At 43.0% G+C, this 21,493-nt stretch overlaps 1 protein-coding gene across 1 annotated transcript; it reads left to right on the top strand.

Moving 5' to 3' along the window:
- Window positions 1-461: 461 nt before the first annotated feature.
- Window positions 462-21,258, top strand: LOC111162018 (limb and CNS expressed 1 like). Its single transcript, XM_022526174.1, has 6 exons — window positions 462-796; window positions 8,686-8,849; window positions 12,007-12,147; window positions 18,129-18,224; window positions 18,494-18,571; window positions 19,127-21,258. Exons 1-6 carry the CDS (start codon window positions 505-507, stop codon window positions 19,367-19,369), a joined length of 1,014 nt encoding a protein of 337 aa, XP_022381882.1. The 5' UTR covers window positions 462-504; the 3' UTR covers window positions 19,370-21,258.
- The last annotated feature ends 235 nt before the right edge of the window (window positions 21,259-21,493 follow it).

A 21,493-nucleotide genomic window follows, 5' to 3' on the forward strand; every position in this document is an offset into this window, starting at 1 on the left:
TCCCGTAACTTACCTATTTCCTCATCTCCATCCATGAAATGAAGTCGTCAGACAAATGATCCCTAAAAATCCTCTTACTCTGTCTACAATTCTCCTCAGCCTGACATCCAGGACTCCCCCCGCCTTTAGTACGCCCCTCCCCGCCCGCCCCACGGCAAGCTTCGTTCCAGGAGTCTGGCTTGCTTTCCAGTACTCCCCACAGGACTCCGAAGAAGCGCCCAAGATAAGCTTCTTCCTTATAAAGAGTATCGCTTTTTCTCTTTGCAATTGGTTGTCCAGAACCTCCGCCCTCCTCAATGATTTGCCTATGGCAGAGCTGGAGCCCTCCAGTTCCCGCCCAGTCTCTGGTGATTGGCATAGAACCGGGCTCGTCCCCGCCCCCTCTTGACTGACGGCTGGGCCCCGGCACCGCCTCAGTCCCTGGGCGCTCGCTGGAGGGGGTGGCTGGGACCGTTAGCTCGCCAGGCTGGCAGGCTCCGGGCCGCTACTCCACTGGCGGCCGAGATGGAGACGATGCGAGCACAGCGACTGCAGCCTGGAGTGGGCACCAGCGGGAGGGGTACTCTGCGAGCGCTTCGGCCCGGAGTGACTGGGGCGGCGGCTGCCACCGCCACACCCCCAGCAGGGCCCCCGCCCGCACCGCCGCCCCCTGCACCGCCCCCGCCGCCCCTGCTCCTAGCCGGGGCCCCTGGGCTGCCGCTGCCCCCGGGCGCTGCCGGCAGCCCCGCGGTGCTGCGGGAGGCCGTGGAGGCCGTGGTGAGGAGCTTCGCCAAGCACACGCAGGGCTATGGCCGAGGTGAGTCTGCGGGTCTGGCCTCCTGCGGGACTCCGTCTGTAAAGGAGCCTTGCTCCCATAGTCCTCTGGATCGCTTTTTCTGGCGCAGAGCCCTCACATGCATTTCCTTTTGGGGAGTTTCCTTCTGGGCTACACACACACGCACACGCACACGCACACACACGCACACACACACACAGGCACACACACACACACACACACCGGCACATGCTCATACACACGTCTCACCCACTCCCCTTTATTGAGTTAATACTATATTGCTACTATATTCTCCAGGGACCCCTTTTTACAAATACAGCCATCTTTTCTTCCCTTTTCTTCCCTTTTCTCCTTCAGAAATGGAATTCTTCCTGTAGCTTAACATCCCTTTGCCTTTGAGGACCAGTCCCCATTGTGTAGCTTTATGTCAGCTTTAAGACATTTCTCATCCATACCCTCTCAATCTTTCTTTTGTGATCTTGGCAATTCCTGGGCTCCCCTATTAACTTATTCCACCTCCTTAATCTTTTTTTTTTTTTAAGATTTTTATTTTCTTAAGTGATCTCTGCTGCTAATATGGGGCTCAGATTTACAACCCCGGGATCAAGATCAGATGCTCCACAAACTGAGCCAGTCAGGTGCCCATCCGCCTCCTTAATCTTGACTTTTGAATTATTTTCTTACTTATCCTGACTCTGAAATTTCCAGTGCAACTTCGGATTTGCTGGGGAGTTAGGTGATGCCTTCACAAGTCACTTATAATTGTGCTTTTGAATCTGGAACCATACTACTGAGCCCACACCAGCTTCCTATGACTTAGTATCTCACTTTGGTGTCCTTTTTAGTATGGAGCCTCACAACTCTGGCCTCTCTGTCTGTCTGGCTCTGTTTTCCTGGCCCTTGCCCAGGAACTGAGGATAAATCCCAGGCCTTGGCTCTCTCAATGTTAAATTCTGTGGAAATGAGCCAGGCAGAAACCCTATTTCCATTAGAAACCTTCATTTTACATATGCCTAATTTCTAGGGTTTCTGAGAAGGGGAATGTGACGGTTTTCTTTGTTGTTTATGTTTAATCAGTGCAGATTTTCCTGCATTTGAGCTCCAGATTTATAGTGTAACAAGGAACACAATATAGTGAGGGGTGTGGGATTCAAAATGTAGGTCTGGCATTTCTGAGACATCACTTCTTTCCACTTCTTAAATCCTGCCTGAGCTGAAAGTGACTATATCTCTAACTTTCTAGTAAGACAATAATACAGAGAAAGGTTGTAAGGCCTTCTCAATGGACAGCAGTGACTTTTTTTTCCCCCTCCTATGAAACTGTAGTGAAAAGAGCATATGCGGGTTTTGGAGTCAGACAAATGTGAATTAAATCCCAGATTAAATCTCTGTCACTTGTCAGCTATGTTTTTGGGGAAGTGACAACTTCACCACATTTCAGTTTCCTCAAGGGTTACAAGGGGGATTAAATGAGATATTACAGCTGACACATAATGGGTACCTTCTATAAATGATGAGAATTGCCTCAGATTTGTTGGTTCGTATTTTCTTGGAAAGAACAGGTCTCATTTTCTTCCATTCTTCAATCCAAACAGTGTAAACCCAAAGATTCCTATGAAAACAGATTTTTTTTTTTAGCTCCATTTGTTAGATGTACCCAATGATACGTTTCCCATTACTTTCCTTTTGTTCTTCAACATTTTGAACTGCTACCATGGGGCTGGCACTCTGCTAGGTGCTTGGAATGCAAATGCATGTGATTCTGAAATTCATCATGAAGGAATATCATTATTTGTCTAGTTAAATTCCTAGATTTAACAGGGCTTCGTGATGGAACTGTCATCAGCTATGGTCCTGCTGCTTCCAGTCTTTTTAAGTTGAGACCAAGGGAAGGTCTTTTCCTCTGGGCATAGGAGCAGTCATCCTCACGAACCATTTCTCTTAGAAACTTATAGGCGTTTATTAGAATTGTAGAGGAATGAACCATTTTTCATGTCTGTGTTACCTAGAGAGCCTCTGGTTTGGCATCTAAACTGAGTGTCCTGTAAAACCTTTTTCATTTCCTTAGACAGGATGAAGGAGCAAGGGGATTTTACTGACAAAGAGCAATCAGTCAGGCTTCAGACTCTGCGGTGATGCCTTCCTCCAACCTCCCTACCTCCCACCGCACTCCCCATTATTTCTGAGTTTCTCATTTTCAGTCTGGGTGTCCCGCCAGTACTTTGGGAGAGTTTGGCAGATAGTTCAGCTTCAGACAAGCAGAATCTCTGCCGATTTGGCTCAGAAGTCCTTTACCACATGGAATTGCTTATTCTGCTTCAATTAATAGGCAAAACTGCCATTGGCATGTACCCATGAACCCTTGTGACTGATGGTCTGGTATTTGGGGGCTGGCACTATTCCCCTGAGTATAATTTACTTTGATCTTTGCCCAGACCTTTATCTGATCCAGCAGTGCTTTACTGTATCATCTGCAATTCACATCCTTCACCTTCTTTCTGACTGCTCCAAATTTACCTTTTCTGCCTTTAGGTTTACTTGCATCCGTATAGGACCTCAGCATTTATTTTAAAAACACAAAAATGAAACTATTCTATTATTTCACTTGTTTGTCCTATATCTCCCCCTCAAAACACACACCCCAGTCTCCACCCAAGACACACACCTAGCTCAGTACGCTGTAAGATCTCTCTCTTTTTTTTAAAGATTTTATTTATTTATTTGACAGGCAGAGATCACAAGTAGGCAGAGAGAGGAAGGGAAGCAGGCTCCCCACTGAGCAGAGAGCCCGATGCGGGGCTCGCTGCGGGGCTCAATGCAGGGCTCGATCCCAGGACCCTGAAATCATGACTTGAGCCGAAGGCAGAGGCTTTAACCCACTGAGCCACCCTGGCACCCCAGTATGCTGTGGGATCTTAATTAGCTTGTAGTGCATAGGGTTTGAAATCAGAGTACCTCACCCCATGAAACAGTGGCTGTGCGATCGTGGATAAATCGCTTAATCTCTCTAGGCCTCATCTACTTCATTCATTCAACAAGTACTTATTGATCACCAGATGCAGTTGGGAACAAGACAGATACTCCGTCCCTATCTTCATGGAACTCACAATCCACAAGTATGTGTGAGGGTTAATGGTGCAGTAAGGCAAGATAGGGCAATTGACAGAGGGTCAGCTTTGAAGCAAACAAACATTGGTTCTAAAATCCTGGTTCTGCTGCCATGGCCTGCTCCTTAATTTGTTCACTTTTTTTGTTTGTTTGTTTTTTGTTGTTTAAGATTTTATTGTCAAGTAATCTCTACACCCAACATCGGGCTCAAACTCACAATTCTGAAATCAAGAGTTGCATGTCCTGCTGAATGAGTCTGCCAGGTGCCTTCTTGTTCACTTTTTGCAAAATGGGTATTATAATACTTACCTTGATAGTTTAGTTTTGTGTGGATTAAATGAGATAATGAGCACATAGTTGGTACTCAGTGAGTGGTTGCTATTATTATTATGCTTTTGAAACCCTTTGAAAACTGTAGGTGAGATGTATTGGTGGCATTCGCATTTCCTTTGCCCCTTTTTGCATGTGGCATGTAGTCCCCTTCTAATGTTTGACAACTGGCAGTCACTTTCCTTGCCCTGTAACTTCTGCATTTCCCTCTTCAAACACATCATTTCAGAATTATTGTTCTCCCTTTATATCACAGTATGGCTACATGATTGGAAGTTCTGCCCAGCTGCTTCCCTAGGTTGAACAAATGGATCTTGTGTGGTATTTTCTGTTTAGTTATTGTTCCTTTTCATTGGAATCACAGACAACTTCTTTATGTACAAGTGATTGTGGGGCTAAATTGATAGTCTGAATATTTCCATTTTGGGGGATGTTGGATTAGACCCCATATTAGTTTCTGTAGCTGCTCTAACAAATTATTGCAAATTTGGGGGGGGGGCTTACCACAACAGAAATTTATTCTTTCACAGTTCTGGAGACCCCATCTTAAGATCCTTAATCACATCTGCAAAGTTTTTGCTACCTAAGGTAACATTCACAGTTTTAAGGTTTAGGGCATGGACATCTTAACAGGGGGCATTTTTCAGCCTCCCATAGTCCTTGTCATAAGTCACAGTCATCTTGCCATCCCTCCCTTCAAATGAGTCTATGCACTGGGCCATCAGGGGCACATTCTCTTTTAGCCCAGCATCTCCAGTTACTTCTAAAAAGCAATTGTAGTTGTCAGATGTGTCTGTACTACAGACACAGACCTGCTGACCCCTTGATTTTGGTCCATCGTTACTTCTGGACTTCTGGCCTCCAGAACTGTGAAAGAACATATACACACATGATTTCATTGTGGGTTTTAGGGGGCTTGTGAACTCCCATGAAGTTCAGTCATGGACTTGATCTTGGACCCTGGGTTAAGAATCCCAAATTGGAAAGAACCCTGGCATCAGGATGCCTGAATTCAGTTCCTAGCTCTGCCACAGCAGGTGACCTCAAGCAGGTCACTTCCCCTTTTGTAGCCTGAGTTCAGATGATCTCTGAAATCCCTGTCAGCTCTAAAGATCAATGAGTCTGTGAGCAGTTTCAAATGAGGATCACAATTAATTGCTCTTCTCCTGATCATTCTGCCCAATTTCCCATTTCATCCATTTCTGAAACAAGACTCCCCCATTTCCTTTGGCTTTGAGTAATCATTAAAAAATAGTCCTGTGCTGTGAGCCAAGAGAAATTTAACTGGCAATAGACTGGATATAGGCTTTTTAATAGGACCTTCCCGGTTGCAGTGGTTTCCTCCCCTTTCCCTTTATTTCAATATTCTCCCTGTTATGTGCATGTCAGGAAAGCTGTCACCCAGTGCATTGTGCTAAATTGTCTCAAGAGGGAACTGGGGCTGAAAAGATCTCAGTGGAAAGAACAAAAAGATGGCTAAGCTTTCTGGGCCCAGTGACCTTTGAAGAGCCCCTGCCAAAACTAAGGGTGGGAAAGACAGAGTTTCCTTTTCATGCTGCCTTTTAATGGAAGAATGAACACTGTAAGAAGTCAGATACAGGGTGTTAGGAAAGAGCTTGTGCACCTTTCACACCGCGGCTGAAGCAAGGAGTGCTTGCTTCAGTTGCAGAGCAGGTGAGCTAATGGTTGTTGCTAGCAACAAGATTTCGAATGCCTCATTGGTCGGCAAGGTGTATTATTCATCTCTGCATCTCGAATGCTCAGAATAGAGCTAGGGACATATTATGTGCTCACATTTCTGCCTAATGTGTGTGTGGCAGCCATGAAAATGTGCTATTCATATCTCCTACTGCAGGGGCATAACTGACAGCCTTAAGCTGCTGTCCTCTCTGGGTCCATCACCTCGTGTGCACTGAGGCCACACATCCTGTGGCTGCCCTCCCCCTCCAATCAGTGACACGGCCTAGCAGGGACACTAACTCATGCACATCCTGGTGATATGTGGATTTCCTTTGGCTTGGGGGCTTCCCACTGGCCTGGCCAAACCTTTCTTGGAACTGCGCTGCCAACTGAGATTCTCACATCCAGACCTCATTCCTTCCCACACCCCCTTCTACAGGTGTCAGACCTTCAACATCATCCGAAGCCTCTCCCGTCTCCTACTTCCTCCACAATAAATCTCTTGCTTGTCTGTCCCATCTCGGTGTCTTCTCCTTGGCAGACCTAAACTAACACACTATAAGAGAATGAATAAGTCCTTGTAACTAAGAGTAGAGAGCGGCCATGTTGGGGGATATGGGAGAATGCATGTGATCATTTATTATTATGAGGCTCTTGTTAAAGCCACTTGAAATGTTTGGAACCCTGCAGTCAAAGTGATCCTTTCCGAAGGAAAACTGATTTCATCCTAAACCCTTCAATGGCTTCCTGCTGCTCTTAAGATAAAGCCAGTGTTCTGATGAGGCCTGCAAGGTTCACTTTGGTCTGGTCCCTGCTAACTTTTGCAGTCTCACTTGCATTACACTTGTCCTCACTCTCTCTTTTCGAGCCACACTGGTCCCTTTATTTGCCATCTTCTCTGTTGCTACAGAGCCTTTGGGTATGTTGTTCCTTCTGTTCAGAGCTCTATTCTCTCACCTTTTTGCCTAGTGAATTCATACTCATATCTGTACTTCAATATCACTTTGTCAGTGTAGCTTGCTTTGATCTTCTCAACGAGGTCAGATGCCCCCATGACATTTCCCATCATCTACCAAACTCCCTTATAGTGCTTATCAAGGTTGCAGTTTTTCATTTGCTTGAGGGTCTCTGGTTAATCTCTCTCCCTTTTTAGACTGTAAACTGCATAAGGAGACGGAACAGGATATGGTTTGCTCACTATTGTCGCCTAGCATCCGGCACGTAGTCTAGCACAGAGTAGGTACTCAATATATAATTGTGCAATTATTGAGTCCAAGTATTGGGGGAGGAGGGGACTGTTCTGGAATACAGTATTTTGAGTCTGGTTTTGAGTTTTGAGATTGATTTTACCCTCATATGTTAGCCGATTACTGTTTGACAGATGGTGGCGGAAGTCAAGAGACTTCTGGGTCAGAGACAGAGGACTTAATTACTCACAGTACAGCAGGTAGCATAAACATCAGATTTGTTTGCATCAGCTCCTCTTGCCTCCCACATCTGATGGGAAGGGTTCAGGTGCGTGCTCCTGTAGGCCACGTGTTGCATTACAGAAGAACAAACACTGAGCTTGGGGAACCTGCCATGTCTTAGTAGGGAGTAAGCAGGCTTGTTCTTTGTCCCAGAGGAAGACATTACCTCATCCTTCAGGTTTCTTGCTGCAAACACAGTCCTGAGAAATGGCCCAAGGAAAGAGCAACCAAGTCCTTAAAATCTTGGCATACCCAGCAAGATGGAAAGGAGCATAAGAGACCTGTGAAGGAGTGTTCCTCCAAAAATGACTTTTACCTAGGGAAATCCTCAGAAGAGAAATTCATGCTCTTGCTCTTACTCTCTCTCTTTCTCTCTCTCTCTCTCTCTCTCTCTCACACACACACACACAGTATAGTATATATATACACAAAATGTATAATATTCCAGGATGGGAAAGGAATCTGGCTATGGGTTTGCTCACCAGAAGCATGGACCTGTGATGGCTAAAAGGGCCACATTTCTGAGTGTCAGTATTGCATAAAGGTTAGGAACATTGACTCTGGAACCAAGATAGTCTGGATTTGAATTCTTACTCTGCTACTTTCTAGCTGTTACATCCTTTTTTTCAAAAAAAATTATTTATTTGTTTGAGAATGAGAGAAAGAGAGAGAGACTGAGTTGGGGGAAGGGGCAGAGGCAGAGGCAGAGGGAAAAGCAGGCTCCCCGCTGAGCAGGGATTCCTCCCCTGCCTGCCAATGCGTGGGGGGGTGGGGGGGGCCTGGATCCCCGGACCCTAGAATCATGACCCAAGCCGAAGGCAACCACTTAACTGATTGAGCCACCCAGGCACCCCTAGCTGTTACATCCTTGGGCAAGTTATTTAACTTGCTTATGTCTCATTTCACTCATCTGTAAAATGGGGGCACAACACACAGGAAGAGTTCGGTAAATGCACTTCTCATTGTGCTGGTGATTATTATTCTAGGCTACCTGACCAACTGTGGAATGATCTAATGGCACTTCATCAGGTAGGGATAATGGTCTGCTGACCTGGAAACTCTGCCTCCAATATTTTAGTTATTCTGCTTTGGTGCTTAGGACTAATCGAAATGTGAACCAGCGAGGTGGGGAGGGAGGCCAGGCATATACTGGTCTTGCTATGCAAACACCTTAATCAGAGTCTAGGTTTATTAATTTAAATGTTTTTAAGTGGTGATAAGGAGCTAAGGCAGGTTAGACTCTTGATATACATACAGCTGGCAGATACTGTCTTGAAACGTAGAACCACTCATTGCTGAACTTAACTGCTTCTCTTTTTGTAGTGAATGTGGTGGAGGCACTTCAGGAATTCTGGCAGATGAAGCAGTCCCGTGGGGCAGACTTGAAGAATGGGGCTCTGGTGGTTTATGAGATGGTTCCCTCCAACAGCCCTCCTTACGTCTGCTATGTCACTCTGCCTGGGGGAAGCTGCTTTGGGAGTTTCCAGGTAAGAGTTGCAAGCAGGCAGTAGCAAAGATAAAGGCTTGGCTGCTAGTAGTAGTTTTCTCCATCACTTTGGCCATTTTTTGGTGTCTGAAATCACATATTTGAGCACCTGAACCAGTTCTGGGCAGATCATTCTGGTAAGCCTCTGAGGTTCATTTAGCCACAAAAGAACCTCGGTAGCTTCTCTTTCAGCCTGCAAAAAACCACGTCCACTTTGAATCGGATCCCTTATGAATAGGCCCTTTCTCTGTGTATCAGACTACCAGCACCTAGCCCAATGTTCTAATCTGGCCATCCATCTTCCTATCATCTCGATTTGAGAACACAGAATAGTATTCCTTGCCCCCAGGGTTTCTTCATAGGCAATTACTAAAAGAAAGCAATGTTTCAGTTCTTTAAGAGGTCAAAGGGGAGGTACTATGTATGGTGGAGATAGTACTCATCTAAGAGAAGATCCAAATTCTTATTTTCCTCACTGCCAGGAGGGCAAGTCAGGTAAATTCTCTGGGCCTCAGTTTGCCCATCTATAACAAGAAGGAGATAAGTTAGATTATTTCTAAAATCTTTCTAGTGCTAGCACTCTACAGTTCTGTAAAAGAACTGTGATATAGGATGATGAACAGTGGTTGCTGTCATAGGGTAGTAAGAAATTTGACTAGCAGTCTTTGTTGGCTTCCACCGTGACGTACTGTGGCCAGGGCCAAGAAGTTGCAGAAGATGATGGTGCAGTCCATCATCCTCATCTCCAGATATTTGCAAAATAGATCTCTAATTCAGGTGTGGCTTCATAAGCAAGCGAACATGCAGATTGAGGGCTGTATCATTGGTTTTGATGAGTACATGAACCTTGTATTAGAGGATGCCAAAGAGATTCGTTTTAGAACAAAGTCAAGAAAACAACTGGGTCAGAACATGTTAAAAGGAGATAATATTACCCTGCTCCAAGGTGTCTCCAAACTAGAAATGATCAGTGAAGTGAGAAATTTTCGAGAAGACCATGTAGTTTGTTTTTTTAGAGGTCCTTTGTTGGGAGTAGTTCTAAAACATTTGTTTGTATTGTTTTGGTTACCTTTAAGTTATTACCAGAGCACAATAAATGCTGTGGGATTGTTTTTATTTAAAAAAAAGAAGAGGGCTCACTTCGGCAGCACATATACTACAACTGGAACGATACAGAGAAGATTAGCATGGCCCTTTTACAAGGATAACATGCAAATTCGTAAAGTGTTCCACATTTTTGAATCGTTGAACACTGAATAACTAATGATGTACTGTGTGCTGGCTAACTGAACATAATGACAAAAGAAAGGAAAAGAAATTTGACTAGTGTGAATATTGTCATCAAAGATGGATTCTTTGACATCACCCATAGGAAGGTAGCCTTCTGAAATGTCAACTTAAGAGTCTGAATAGGAATTTAGAGGAGATATCTGATAGACATTTTGTTGTGTTTTATGGTTTGTATAACCCTTTGTCAAAGTTATAACCCCTGCTATGTGCTTCCAGAGCCCCTTGAACTTCCCTTATAATGTCACTTATCACAACATATCATAATTGATTATCTCACCTAGTGGATTATGCTTGGTGGAGGCAGAGATAGTATCTGTCTTCTTTCTTGTTCAATTTTAAATCCTTGCTACCAACTCAGCACCCAGCAAAGAGTAGGCACTTAATAAATCCTTGGCATGAATGAGGGCCATTGTGGTTCAGCTCCTGCCTCAAACAGAAAAGTCCTAAGGAGATTTCATTTCAAATACAGTGACTAATTTTTTTCCCTCAGAGGCCCAGCCATTTCAGAGAAATAAATATATGCTCATGATGACTAATGTTTATACTTTCTCTTCTAGAGAATAAGATCTTCCTTCTCTCAGGTCATCTTATTACTGAATAAGGATTTGATAATTTTATGGTGATGTCCATAACTGGACCATCATAGTAATTTGATTTCTGTTCCCCCCCCGCCAAAGAATAGAATTATCTATGTTGGCTTCTTTTAGCTTATATCTCTTATGTCCATTTTGGCAGGTGAAATTTCTCCTGGTGGTTTTCTTCATGGACGACTTTTCAGGAATAGCACTACACTGTAGAATGAACAGCAGGCTAGTGAGTAGAGACAGGCTAGTGAACAGAGAAATTGAAGAAGATGACTTAAGGTTAATGCACCAACTACCATACTCTGAGACACCTGTCAGCTCAAAGAAATCGGGAGTTATCTATACTGAGGGTAGCTAATTAGTGAACATATGCTGATCGACTTTTAAAAACTGTAACATTACTTCCTTCCTTTCCTCTAACCCTAATCATAAATGATAGAGGCCACAGAGGCCTTTGAGGCTGCCAGTGATGATGAATTATAAAGGAATGTTATAGTGCCTGAGGATTTAAGGTTGAGCGATTTAAGACTTCTGAAAATCAGACTTGTTCTATGATACCCATGTTGGATACAACGTAAAAAACATGAATTAACTTTTAATTTTTTCTTGGTTTGTTCAGGTCAGCTTTCCTTCCCCTTGTCACCCCTCTCCTCTTTATTTCTACTGGGGAAAAAAAAGACTATAAATTCCTTCAGATCTTGGACTCTGTTCAAGGATAGCTCATTGACTCACGGCATTACTGGGGGAAATGCCTGCTTGAAGCTAAAAGCAAAGTCCAAGAACCCCAGATGGGTGCTTCTGGTAGAGACTAGAGGTCTTCTCTGCAGAAGCAACCTAGACACAGATTTGTTCTACTCTTAGGGTATCTAGAGGCATGAAGACAAATCTTGCCTGTGCACAGAACAGGAGAACAAGATAGAAATTTTGAACGGGCTGGGCAGAATCTGGCTTTTGAGTAATGAATTCTGTCGACAGTTTAAACAGGGATATTTTTTATATCCAGTGATTATGTGCTGACTTCAGCAGCCTTCCTCATTCTGCATTCAATTTGGTATGAGCTATCGCCGTCTCCAGTTCCTTAATGACTTCAGGATGTTGAATCAAAATTATGTTTCCAAATGTCTCAACCATTTTACAATACAAACTTTGGAGGGTGTGCTGAATGAACTGATTTATCCAAAGACTGTCCCAGCCTCTTCTTTCCTAGTGTTTCCCCTCCCACCATTCCTTCTGCTCTCTTAGATATACGCATGGACATGTTTTCTCTTTCTCTGCTCTCCCTAGTTTTGCCCTACAAAAGCTGAGGCCCGGCGGAGTGCTGCAAAGATTGCACTGATGAACTCTGTGTTTAATGAACATCCTTCCCGAAGAATTACTGATGAGTTCATTGAGAAGAGTGTCTCTGAGGCTCTGGCGTCTTTCAATGTAAGTTACTGGGAGTTGAAAGGAAGGAGAGTGGGGGTTGGGAAAACTGGCTTGTTGGGAAGTCTTGTAAATCACTGGGAAACAGAGCAGCAATTCTTTTCTTTCCTGTCTGTACCTCCTTCTGTTTATTCTCTATCGCTCTTGTGTATTATATGTTCCCTATGTCTCAGTCACTGATTCTATGTGTATGTTTATGTTTTTGTTGCTATTTTTCTGCTTTCATTATGTCTCTTTGGTATCTGGAAACCTTTAATTCAAGATCTGTGGAATTTTAGAGATAATCCAAAATAAAAACTGAGCTTGAATTCTACTTTTCCCAATTTTGGTGTAAGAACTTACTCCCTGGGGCGCCTGGGTGGTTCAGTGGGTTAAGCCTCTGCCTTCAGCTCAGGTCATGATCTCAGGGTCCTGGGATCGAGCCGGAATTGGGCTCTCTGCTCAGCAGGGAGCCTGCTCTCCCCCCCACCCCCAACGCCCTGCCTGCCTCTCTGCCTACTTGTGATCTCTCTCTATGTCAAATAAATAAATAAAATCTTAAAAAAAAAAAATTACTCCTGTCTTCCTCCAATGTTTGTTCTGTTTGTTTGTTTGTTTATGAAGTCTTCATGCCTAGCATGGAGCCCAGTGCGGGTTTGAACTCTTGACCCTGAGATACAGACTTGAGCTGAGGTCCAGAGTCGGACGCTTAACTGACTGAGCCACACAGGCACCCCTGTTTTTTTTGTTGTTGTTATTCTTTTTTTTTACATGACTGTTCTTATTGCCACTTGTCTCCCTTAGTTCATCTATTAATAAAGAACACTTTATAATATAGTGTCATATTTCCTTTTTTCCTTTCTAGGAATGGGGTGGATAATTTATTTACTCTCCTCAAAAAGGATGTCTATTCTTTCAAGTGATGATGATAATGATAACCATAGCTAATCCTAATTGAGTATTTACTCTGTGCCAGGGACGATTCCAGGGGATTTATATGTACTTTATCTCATTTCATCATCACAATAACAGCTGAGGTATATGAACTGTTTTTACCCCTATTTTACAGATGAGGAAACTAAAAATATGGAAGTGCAATTTTGCCCGAAGGGATGTAGCTAGGAAGTGATAGAGCCACGACTGGAGCCCAGTTGGACTTAGAATTTTCTAACTCAGGAGTACATCTTAGAAATGAATGCTGCCTTCTTTCTTCCTTTCCACAAGTTCACTGATAGGGTGATAAAGTTAGACAAATTCTCTGTTTTTGTTCTCTTTGAATTTAAGTTGTAATTACATGTACTAAACCACTTTGATTATCTGTTCATGTATTTATTAGTGTTGAACACTTTATTTTTTAAAAAAGATTTATTTATTTATTTGACAGAGAGAGAGAGACAATGAGAGCAGGTACACGAGCAGGGGGAGTGGGAGAGGGAGGCTCGGCAGGGAGCCTGGAGCCCATTGTGGGGCTCAATTCCAGGACCCAGGACCCTGGAATTATGACCTGCGCCGAAGATAGACGCTTAACGACTGAGCCACCCAGGCACCCCTGTTGAACACTTTAAATGATAAATTGGCTTCCCTCTGTTACCCAGGACCTATATGATTTTCTCCCATTTCTCTTTGCCCCAGTCAGCAGTATCTACAGGGAATAAAAACAATTTTTATATTAATCAAATTCAATTAAAATTAGGAAAGTACATTTATCACTTTACATTTATCACAGTACATTTATTAAGTCACCTAATGTATTATACAATGAAACATTAGTTTGGGGTTATAGAAAGCAAGGGTTCATCATTTTGAAATTATGGTTCTACTAGTTATGTGACTTCAAGTAAGTTACTTAATCTAAATCTCAATTTCCTCATCTGTAACAATTATACCTATCCCATAGGATTATTGGATAGAAGAGCATATATTCAAGCACTTAGCGTATGTTACTTGTTTAGATGCCTTTGGTCGCAAGTAATAGAAAAATCTCACTTCAAACTGACTTAGGGGAATAAATCAAGAAAGAAAATTTATTCTCTTACGTGATAGGAAGTTCAGAAGTAAAGATTTCAGGGCTGGTTGATTCCATGGATCAAGAATGTGAATGTCATCATCTACTGGCCTAAATTCTTTCCATCTCTCCACTCAGCCATCCTCTAGATATTGGCTTTGTCCTTGGGCTGGCTTCCCTTAGGATGGAGGACAGCTACGGAATTTCAGACATTAAAACAGACATAACTACAGTTAGAGATGGAAAGAGACCATTTTTCTTTCTTTCCTTTCTTTCTTTCTCTTTATTTTTTAAAAATTTTATATCACCTTTTTAAAGATTTTATTTATTTATTTGACAGACAGAGATCACAAGTAGACAGAGAGGCAGGCAGAGAGAGGAGGGGAGGCAGGCTCCCTGCTGAGCAGAGAGCCCCATGTGGGGCTCGATCCCAGGATCCTGAGATCATGACCTGAGCCAAAGGCAGAGGCTTTAACTCACTCAGCCACCCAGGTGCCCCTCTCTTTATTTTTTTAAAGTAGGCTCCACACCCAACCCAATGTGGGGCTTGAACTCAGGACCTTGGGATTCAAGAGTCACATGCTCTCCCAAATGAGCCAGCCAGGTGCTCTGAAACTTCTAGTATCTCTTCAATAGTAAGGAGTCTCTTCCTAGAAATCCTCTGGCCCAGAAACCCTCCAGCAGACCTCTCTCCTACCTCCCAATGGCCAGAATTCCCACCTTAAAACCAATTACAAGCAAAAAGGGTTAGGATTTACCCAGTGGAATTAGAGGATAAAATCATTCTTCCCTGAGAGAGATGCATGGGAGATGGGTAGGTACTGGAACAAGATTAAGATTCTGTAGTAGGGAAGAAGGAAATAGATGTCACCGGCAATGTCTACTACAAAGCATTTAGGCAGTATAAATTAGTATTATTCCTGCCATTATTTCTATTTGATTAACTCCTCAAAATTGAGAACTTGATAAATTTCTCATTAATTTCCCAGTAGAATTGCCATATCCCAAGTAACATTGATTTGGTATTAGCCATGGGTAAAAGGTGATGTTCACATTTCTTTGTTTTCAGCCTTTGTTCTTTTAAAGTCCTGACTTGGAGACTGTATGTCTTGACAAATCACCCAGCCTCTGTAGGTCTGAGTTTCTTCATTTGTAAAATGAATAGGTTGAATTAAATTAACTCTAATTTCTTTGCAATAATATTCTAATGTTCCTACCATGTATCAAGTATTCTGTGATTAAATGTGTATTGAATAAATCGGGTTCATTTATAGCCATGTTAGATGTAGAAGTGTGACAGGAGGAAGGTCTTGTGGGTCAACTTGTGGCACAACTTGTGGGTCAGGCCACTTTGGTGTACTTCGAATAGGTTTCTGTTGTGCCATAATACTGAGTGCCTCAGCTTTCAAGGGACTGAGAAAGACCCAGGGCAGATGGCCTTCTCTGCCAGCAGCCTCTTCTGTATACCCCAGTTGGTTGTACAGAGGTGATCATTACTTTCTATGTACTGTACCATGGAAAACTCTGGAGGTACTGAATAAGGTATCATATTGAATATTACAGGAAAAATGAAACTGGTTACTTGCATCAGGGCCGTAAATACTAATAGTGAAGATTACCTTTTTCTTCCCTCCCTCTAGCTTTTCATTTTTAAATCCAAATTTTGTGATCTTTGCTTTGCCCTGAAGGTTAACTACATGTTGGCGTGTTGTTTCTCATGAGCCACAAAACAGTATGGGTTGATCCTATGTAGTTTTGACTTCTTGTTGACCCTAGCAGAGTGAAAACAAATAATAAGCTAGCACTTATGATATACTTACTGAGTGCATTGAATTATTTTATATGTAGTACATATATAGTAACCCCCCATGAAAAGTGCTCCATAATGAACTGAATTTGGATTTGGATATAACTTGATTGGCTCCTGACCTCTACCTAGTCCCGTTTCTCAAAAAGAGTAGAATCTTAGGTGTAGGGCAGGAATGATCATGTAGAATGAGCTAGAAAGAGCAGGCAACTTCTCAGGAAGCAGGAAGAGAAAGTTGGGTACTTGTGTTCCCAGTAGTCTCCTGGCTTTATTTTCCTGGATCAGGTTGACAAAAGGTCATCAGTAAACCAGGACATGCCCTTATTTTGGAAGTCCCAGACAATGCCCAGGTTTGGAATTATCTCTAATAATGTTAAACCACGGGGTGCCTGAATGGCTCAGTGGGTTAAGCCTCTGCCTTTGGCTCAGGTCATGATCTCAGGGTCCTGGGATCTAGCCCTGCATCAGGTTCTCTGCTCAGCAGGGAGCCTGCTCCACCCCCCACCCCCCTGCCTGCCTTTCTGTCTGCCTCTCTGCATACTTGTGATCTCTGCCAAATAAATAAATAAAATCTTAAAAAAAAATAATGTTAAACCACCACCAAACAGCACAAAACCAGAGCCAGTACCAGAATGTATTTGGATTGTATAACTGGATACCCAGCCTAATGTAACAATGTACCACATTTTATATAATTGGAGTTTTAAAACCACACGTATCCCTTAAAAAATTTTAATTTTTTATTTTTTAAAAGATACTTATTTACTTGAGGGAGAGAGCACAAGCAACAGAGAGGGGCAGAGGGAGAGGGAGAAGCAGGTTCCCTGCTGAGCAGGGAGCCCGATGTGGGGTTCGATCCCAGAACCCTGGGACCATGACCTGAGCTAAAGGCAGACACTTAACGGACTGAGCCACCTGGGCACCCCAGTAATTTTTTAATTTAATTCTCGAAACAGTATTAGGAGATGGATCTGTGATTATTCCCGTTTTACAGATGAGGACACAGAGGAACAGAGAAGTTAAATGAATGATTTCGCCAAGGCTTCTCGACTAGTAGAAGATCCAGTCCATGTTCTTAACTTCTGTACTGTATTGTTTTTTGCACAGGACAATGTATCTTAGTTGTACCCTTACAGGGTCATGTCACCAATAAGACACAAGAGGCAAATGTCCAGGAGACCAAACTGCTACCCAGAATTTACCATGCTGATGGCTCCTACTGTTTCCCTTGAAAATGCATTTGCCCAGTTACCCTTTAGGCTAGTCCAGTCCTGTATGCTGAGCTCACTCTGCTATTTTGACTAAATCAGGGTTCTTCTCTCTGTCCAGTGTTCCCTCTTTGTAAGATAGGAAAAATCAGATTGGCCTCTGTCACCTGAGTTAGTATGTGTGATGACTTTGGAGTCCTCTAGGTCTGTGGTGACCAGAATAGCCATCAGCCACAATGTAGCTTTTTAGCACTTGATATGTGGCTAGTGTGAATTGAGATGTCCTGTAAGCATGAAAGAGACATCATTTTGAAATCGTAGTATAAGACAAAGAATGTAAAATATTTCATTAAAAAGTTTTATGCTGGGGCACCTGGGTGGCTCAGTGGGTTAAAGCCTGTGTCTTCAGCTCAGGTCATGGTCCCAGGGTCCTGGGATTGAGCCCCGCATCAGGCTCTCTGCTCAGCGGGGAGCCTGCTTCCTCCTCTCTCTCTCTCTGCCTGCCTCTCTGCCTACTTGTGATCTCTGTCTGTCAAATAATAAATAAAATCTTAAAAAAAAAGTTTTATGCTATTATAGTTTAAGATAGTATTTTGAATATATTAGCTTAAATAAAACATGCTCTTAAAATTAGTTTTACGTGTTTAATGTGGCAACTAGGAATTTTTTTTTTAAGATTTATTTATTTATTTAGAGAGAGAACTTACAAATGCTCTCAGGGGGTTGGGGGGGCAGAAGGAGAGGAAGAGAGAAACCCAAACATGCTGTGCTGAGCGCAGAGCCCTATGCAGATGGATCCCACAACCCTGAGATCTCGACCCAAGCCTAAACCAAGAGTCAGACGTTCAACTCACTGCGCCACCCAGGTGCCCCTAAGAAATTTTAAATTAGGTTGGGGCTTGCATTATAGTTCCCCTGGACAGTGCTGCTTGAGGCAATAATCCTGATTGAAAATCTATTTGTCTTTTCCTTTCCTCTGTTACAGGGCAACAGGGAGGAAGCTGACAACCCAAATACAGGGATTGGTGCCTTCCGATTCATGCTGGAATCCAATAAGGGCAAGTCAATGTTGGAGTTCCAGGTACTTTTCCATGTACTTCTCTGACTCTGGTGACACAGATCAAACTGCGGATAGATACTAATCCAAGTCACTGATACTCAGTTGAAAGGGAAGGGAAAGAGGGTTAGAATATTTTTCAAAATATAAAGACCTTCCTTTCCCAAAGGGCGTATCAGAGATGGTATGAGATGCTTACAAAAATACATTTTGTAAGAGGTTCCACATGTAATTCTAATGCAAACTCCCCATATAAAATCACTGTCCTGACGCTTCATATCTTCTTCCCCCAGGAACTAATGACAGTTTTTCAGCTGCTGCACTGGAATGGCAGCCTTAAGGCCATGAGGGAAAGACAGTGCTCTCGGCAGGTAAGAGGTTCTATAGGTAAGTGCAAGGAGTGTGGCAGAAGAACTATTTTGAGGGGGCTGTTGTTAGAAATAAGCAGGTCTATAGTTACCAGGTTGTGAATACTGAAAGTCTCCCCTTAGAGGGCCCTCTTCATTCCTATCATCTTTTTAATTTAGATCTTAGCTGTGATTCTTTTGCCGAACTTGCTTCTTCCACCAGGCAGTTCCCTTAAGAATCTCCTTAGAGAACTTCAGTGCGAACTTCAGTTAGGACTCCAAGGTTAAGAGTTCCTAGTCCTGGGGTGCCTGGGTGGCTTAGTGGATTAAGCCTCTGCCTCAGCTCAGGTCATGATCTCAGGATCCTGGAATTGAGCCCCAAATTGGGCTCTCTGCTCAGCAGGGAGCCCGCTTCCCCCTCTCTGCCTGCTGCTACTTGTGATCTCTCTCTCTCTCTCTGTCAAATAAATAAATAAAATCTTAAAAAAGAAAAAAAAAAAAGAGTTCCTAGTCCTGTTGGGCCAATGTGGTGTGAACCCTGACATTGTCAGTGATCTTCATATTCCTTTCCCCTTCCAGGAAGTGTTGGCTCATTATTCACACCGGGCTTTGGATGATGATATTCGCCACCAAATGGCATTGGACTGGGTGAGCCGGGAGCAGAGTGTGCCAGGGGCACTGTCTAGAGAGCTGGCCTCTACTGAGCGGGAGCTGGATGAAGCCCGGCTGGCAGGCAAGGAGCTGCGCTTCCACAAGGAGAAGAAGGATATTCTCCTGCTGGCTGCTGGGCAGTTGGGCAATATGCATTCTTCCAACTGTTAGGTGTCCACTCACATACTCCCTGTCCTCTCTCGGCCCTTTTTTTTTATAATGTCTTTTCTAAGACTTAGTTGATTTCTGTACATACTTTCTCAATTTTATACTTTAAAATATAGATATATATATATGTATATGTATAAATTCTACACTTGGATTCCTATTTGCTGAGAGATCCCTTTTCTGGTTTTTGGATGTCGTTTCATTTGAAACATCACCACTCCACTTTGTAAGAAGAGGAGGCTGTCTTCAGAGCTTGTTGGCTCTTACCCTTCCAGTAACTCTGTGTAGTCATTTCAATAGCACAAGATGATTGACAAAGTGTTTTTATAATATGACAGGGAGCTGAATAAGGATTATGTGCCCCACCCTCACTCTCATTCCTTTCTCTTGGATTCCAGACAGGATATGAGTATGAAGCTTTTGGCTTTGGTTTATCTTGAGCTGAGCCTACTTGATAGAGTTGTTCCTCCAGCAACTAGATATTTCCTAGCCTAGACTCCCCCCACCCCACCACCACCACCTTACTCCTTTTCTGCCTTCAAGTGGTACTTCACTTTGAGGCTGGTATCTTATTGTTAAAACCATTCCTGAGAAACTTCCCAGAAAGAGGAGAGGAATTATAAACACAACCCATAGGTGTTTAACACCTAAATTACCTCTGGGGCATAGATACCATATCAAGCTGGTCATTGAGCTTTCTAGATGAGCTTTCTCTGGAAAGGGTCAGTGTTGAAGCTGCTTATCTTCAAGTATTCCCATTTCTCTCCTTCTCCCCTGCTCACCCAGCTTAGCTGAGTCCAGTATTTAGACCTTCCTGCCTGCTGAAATTGGTAGAGGGAAAACATTTCCCTACTCCCACTCCTCCCATCATTTCGCTCTTTGGAAACAGCTGTCCTGTTTGGCGAGGGCCATGTTACTCTCTCTCCCTCAAAGTTGCTGCTATTTGCTACCTTAGATGTCCATGGATTCAGTTGTTTTCTCTCTTTTCTTTCTTCTTCTTCCATGTTGATTATTAGAGTGTGAGTCAATCAGGAAAAGGAGCCTAGCATTATGGCACTTCCTAATTGGAACCTTGGGAGACTGCAGGAGGGCGAAGAGGTTCAATGATCAACTATTTGTGTTTTTAAGACTCCCTCTCCTGGTGCCCCCCCACCCCTGCCCCTGTCCTGGGTAAATAAGAGAGAAATGATAGGGAGTACAGCTGGGAGAATTTTTTGTAGGTCTCTCAAAGACACACTTCCCCTTGTTTCTGTAATCTCCTTTATATTGTATTATAGTTCAGTGCACTTTCTAAAATGTGCTTGGGAAGTTTCATGTTTCTGCAATTGGAATTTCCATTTAATGATGATACACTTTGTTTTTAGAAATAGGTTAGGAAATAGGCCACAATTTGCTCTTTTGGACCAGATAGGGATAAGATGAAAGTCAGCTTTTTGGCCTCCGAAATCATCTTGGTGACTAGTTCATATGGGATCAGTGGTAAGGAGTCTAGCAACTGTTTTAGTGTTTGAAAGGGATCTCTTTGAATTCTCCAAGCGCCATCTCTATACACCATGGAGCACTAATAGGGTCGGAATAGAGGCTCCTACATTAAATAATAGGTATGTCTGTTCAGATTTTATTCATATTTATAATCCAGAAATCCTAAACCCTCATTTTTCCTATGCTCCTTTCTCTGGAAAGCGTGAAGTGGTGTGAGTTTTGGGAAGAATTTCTTCTTGCACCTCCTGGATTGATTATTTTTCTCAAATAACAACCATAAGATCCCAAAGAACTTGAGAAAAATTGTTCCCTGATCTGTCATTTTCATTGTTACAAGAATTTACTTATCTTTTTAGTAGTTTCTATGTATTTTATATGTATAATTTTATACAATTAAAAATAGATTTTTGTCTAGTGAGCTACATTGACTCTTTTTTTTTTTTTAAGATTGTATTTATTTACTTGACAGAGAGAGACACAGCAAGAGAGGGAACACCAGCTGGAGAGTGGGAGAGGGAGAAGCAGGCTTCCTGCTGAGCAGGGAGCCCGATGTGGGGTTCAATATGGGGCTTGATCCCAGGACCCTGGGATCATGACCTGAGCTGAAGGCAGACACTTAACAACTGAGCCACCCAAGCACTCCAC

Source organism: Enhydra lutris, unplaced genomic scaffold (genome assembly GCF_002288905.1).
Source record: "Enhydra lutris kenyoni isolate GAN:26980312 unplaced genomic scaffold, ASM228890v2 scaffoldscaffold88, whole genome shotgun sequence".
Classification (NCBI taxonomy): domain Eukaryota; kingdom Metazoa; phylum Chordata; class Mammalia; order Carnivora; family Mustelidae; genus Enhydra; species Enhydra lutris.

Bases quoted from the DNA above. Each gene is read 5' to 3' on its own strand.
- LOC111162018 (XM_022526174.1), top strand. From the start codon at position 505: ATGGAGACGATGCGAGCACAGCGACTGCAGCCTGGAGTGGGCACCAGC. The intron at 797-8,685 runs GTGAGTCTGCGG...CTCTTTTTGTAG, and splicing joins CACGCAGGGCTATGGCCGAG to TGAATGTGGTGGAGGCACTT. The intron at 18,225-18,493 runs GTACTTTTCCAT...TTCTTCCCCCAG, and splicing joins AGTCAATGTTGGAGTTCCAG to GAACTAATGACAGTTTTTCA.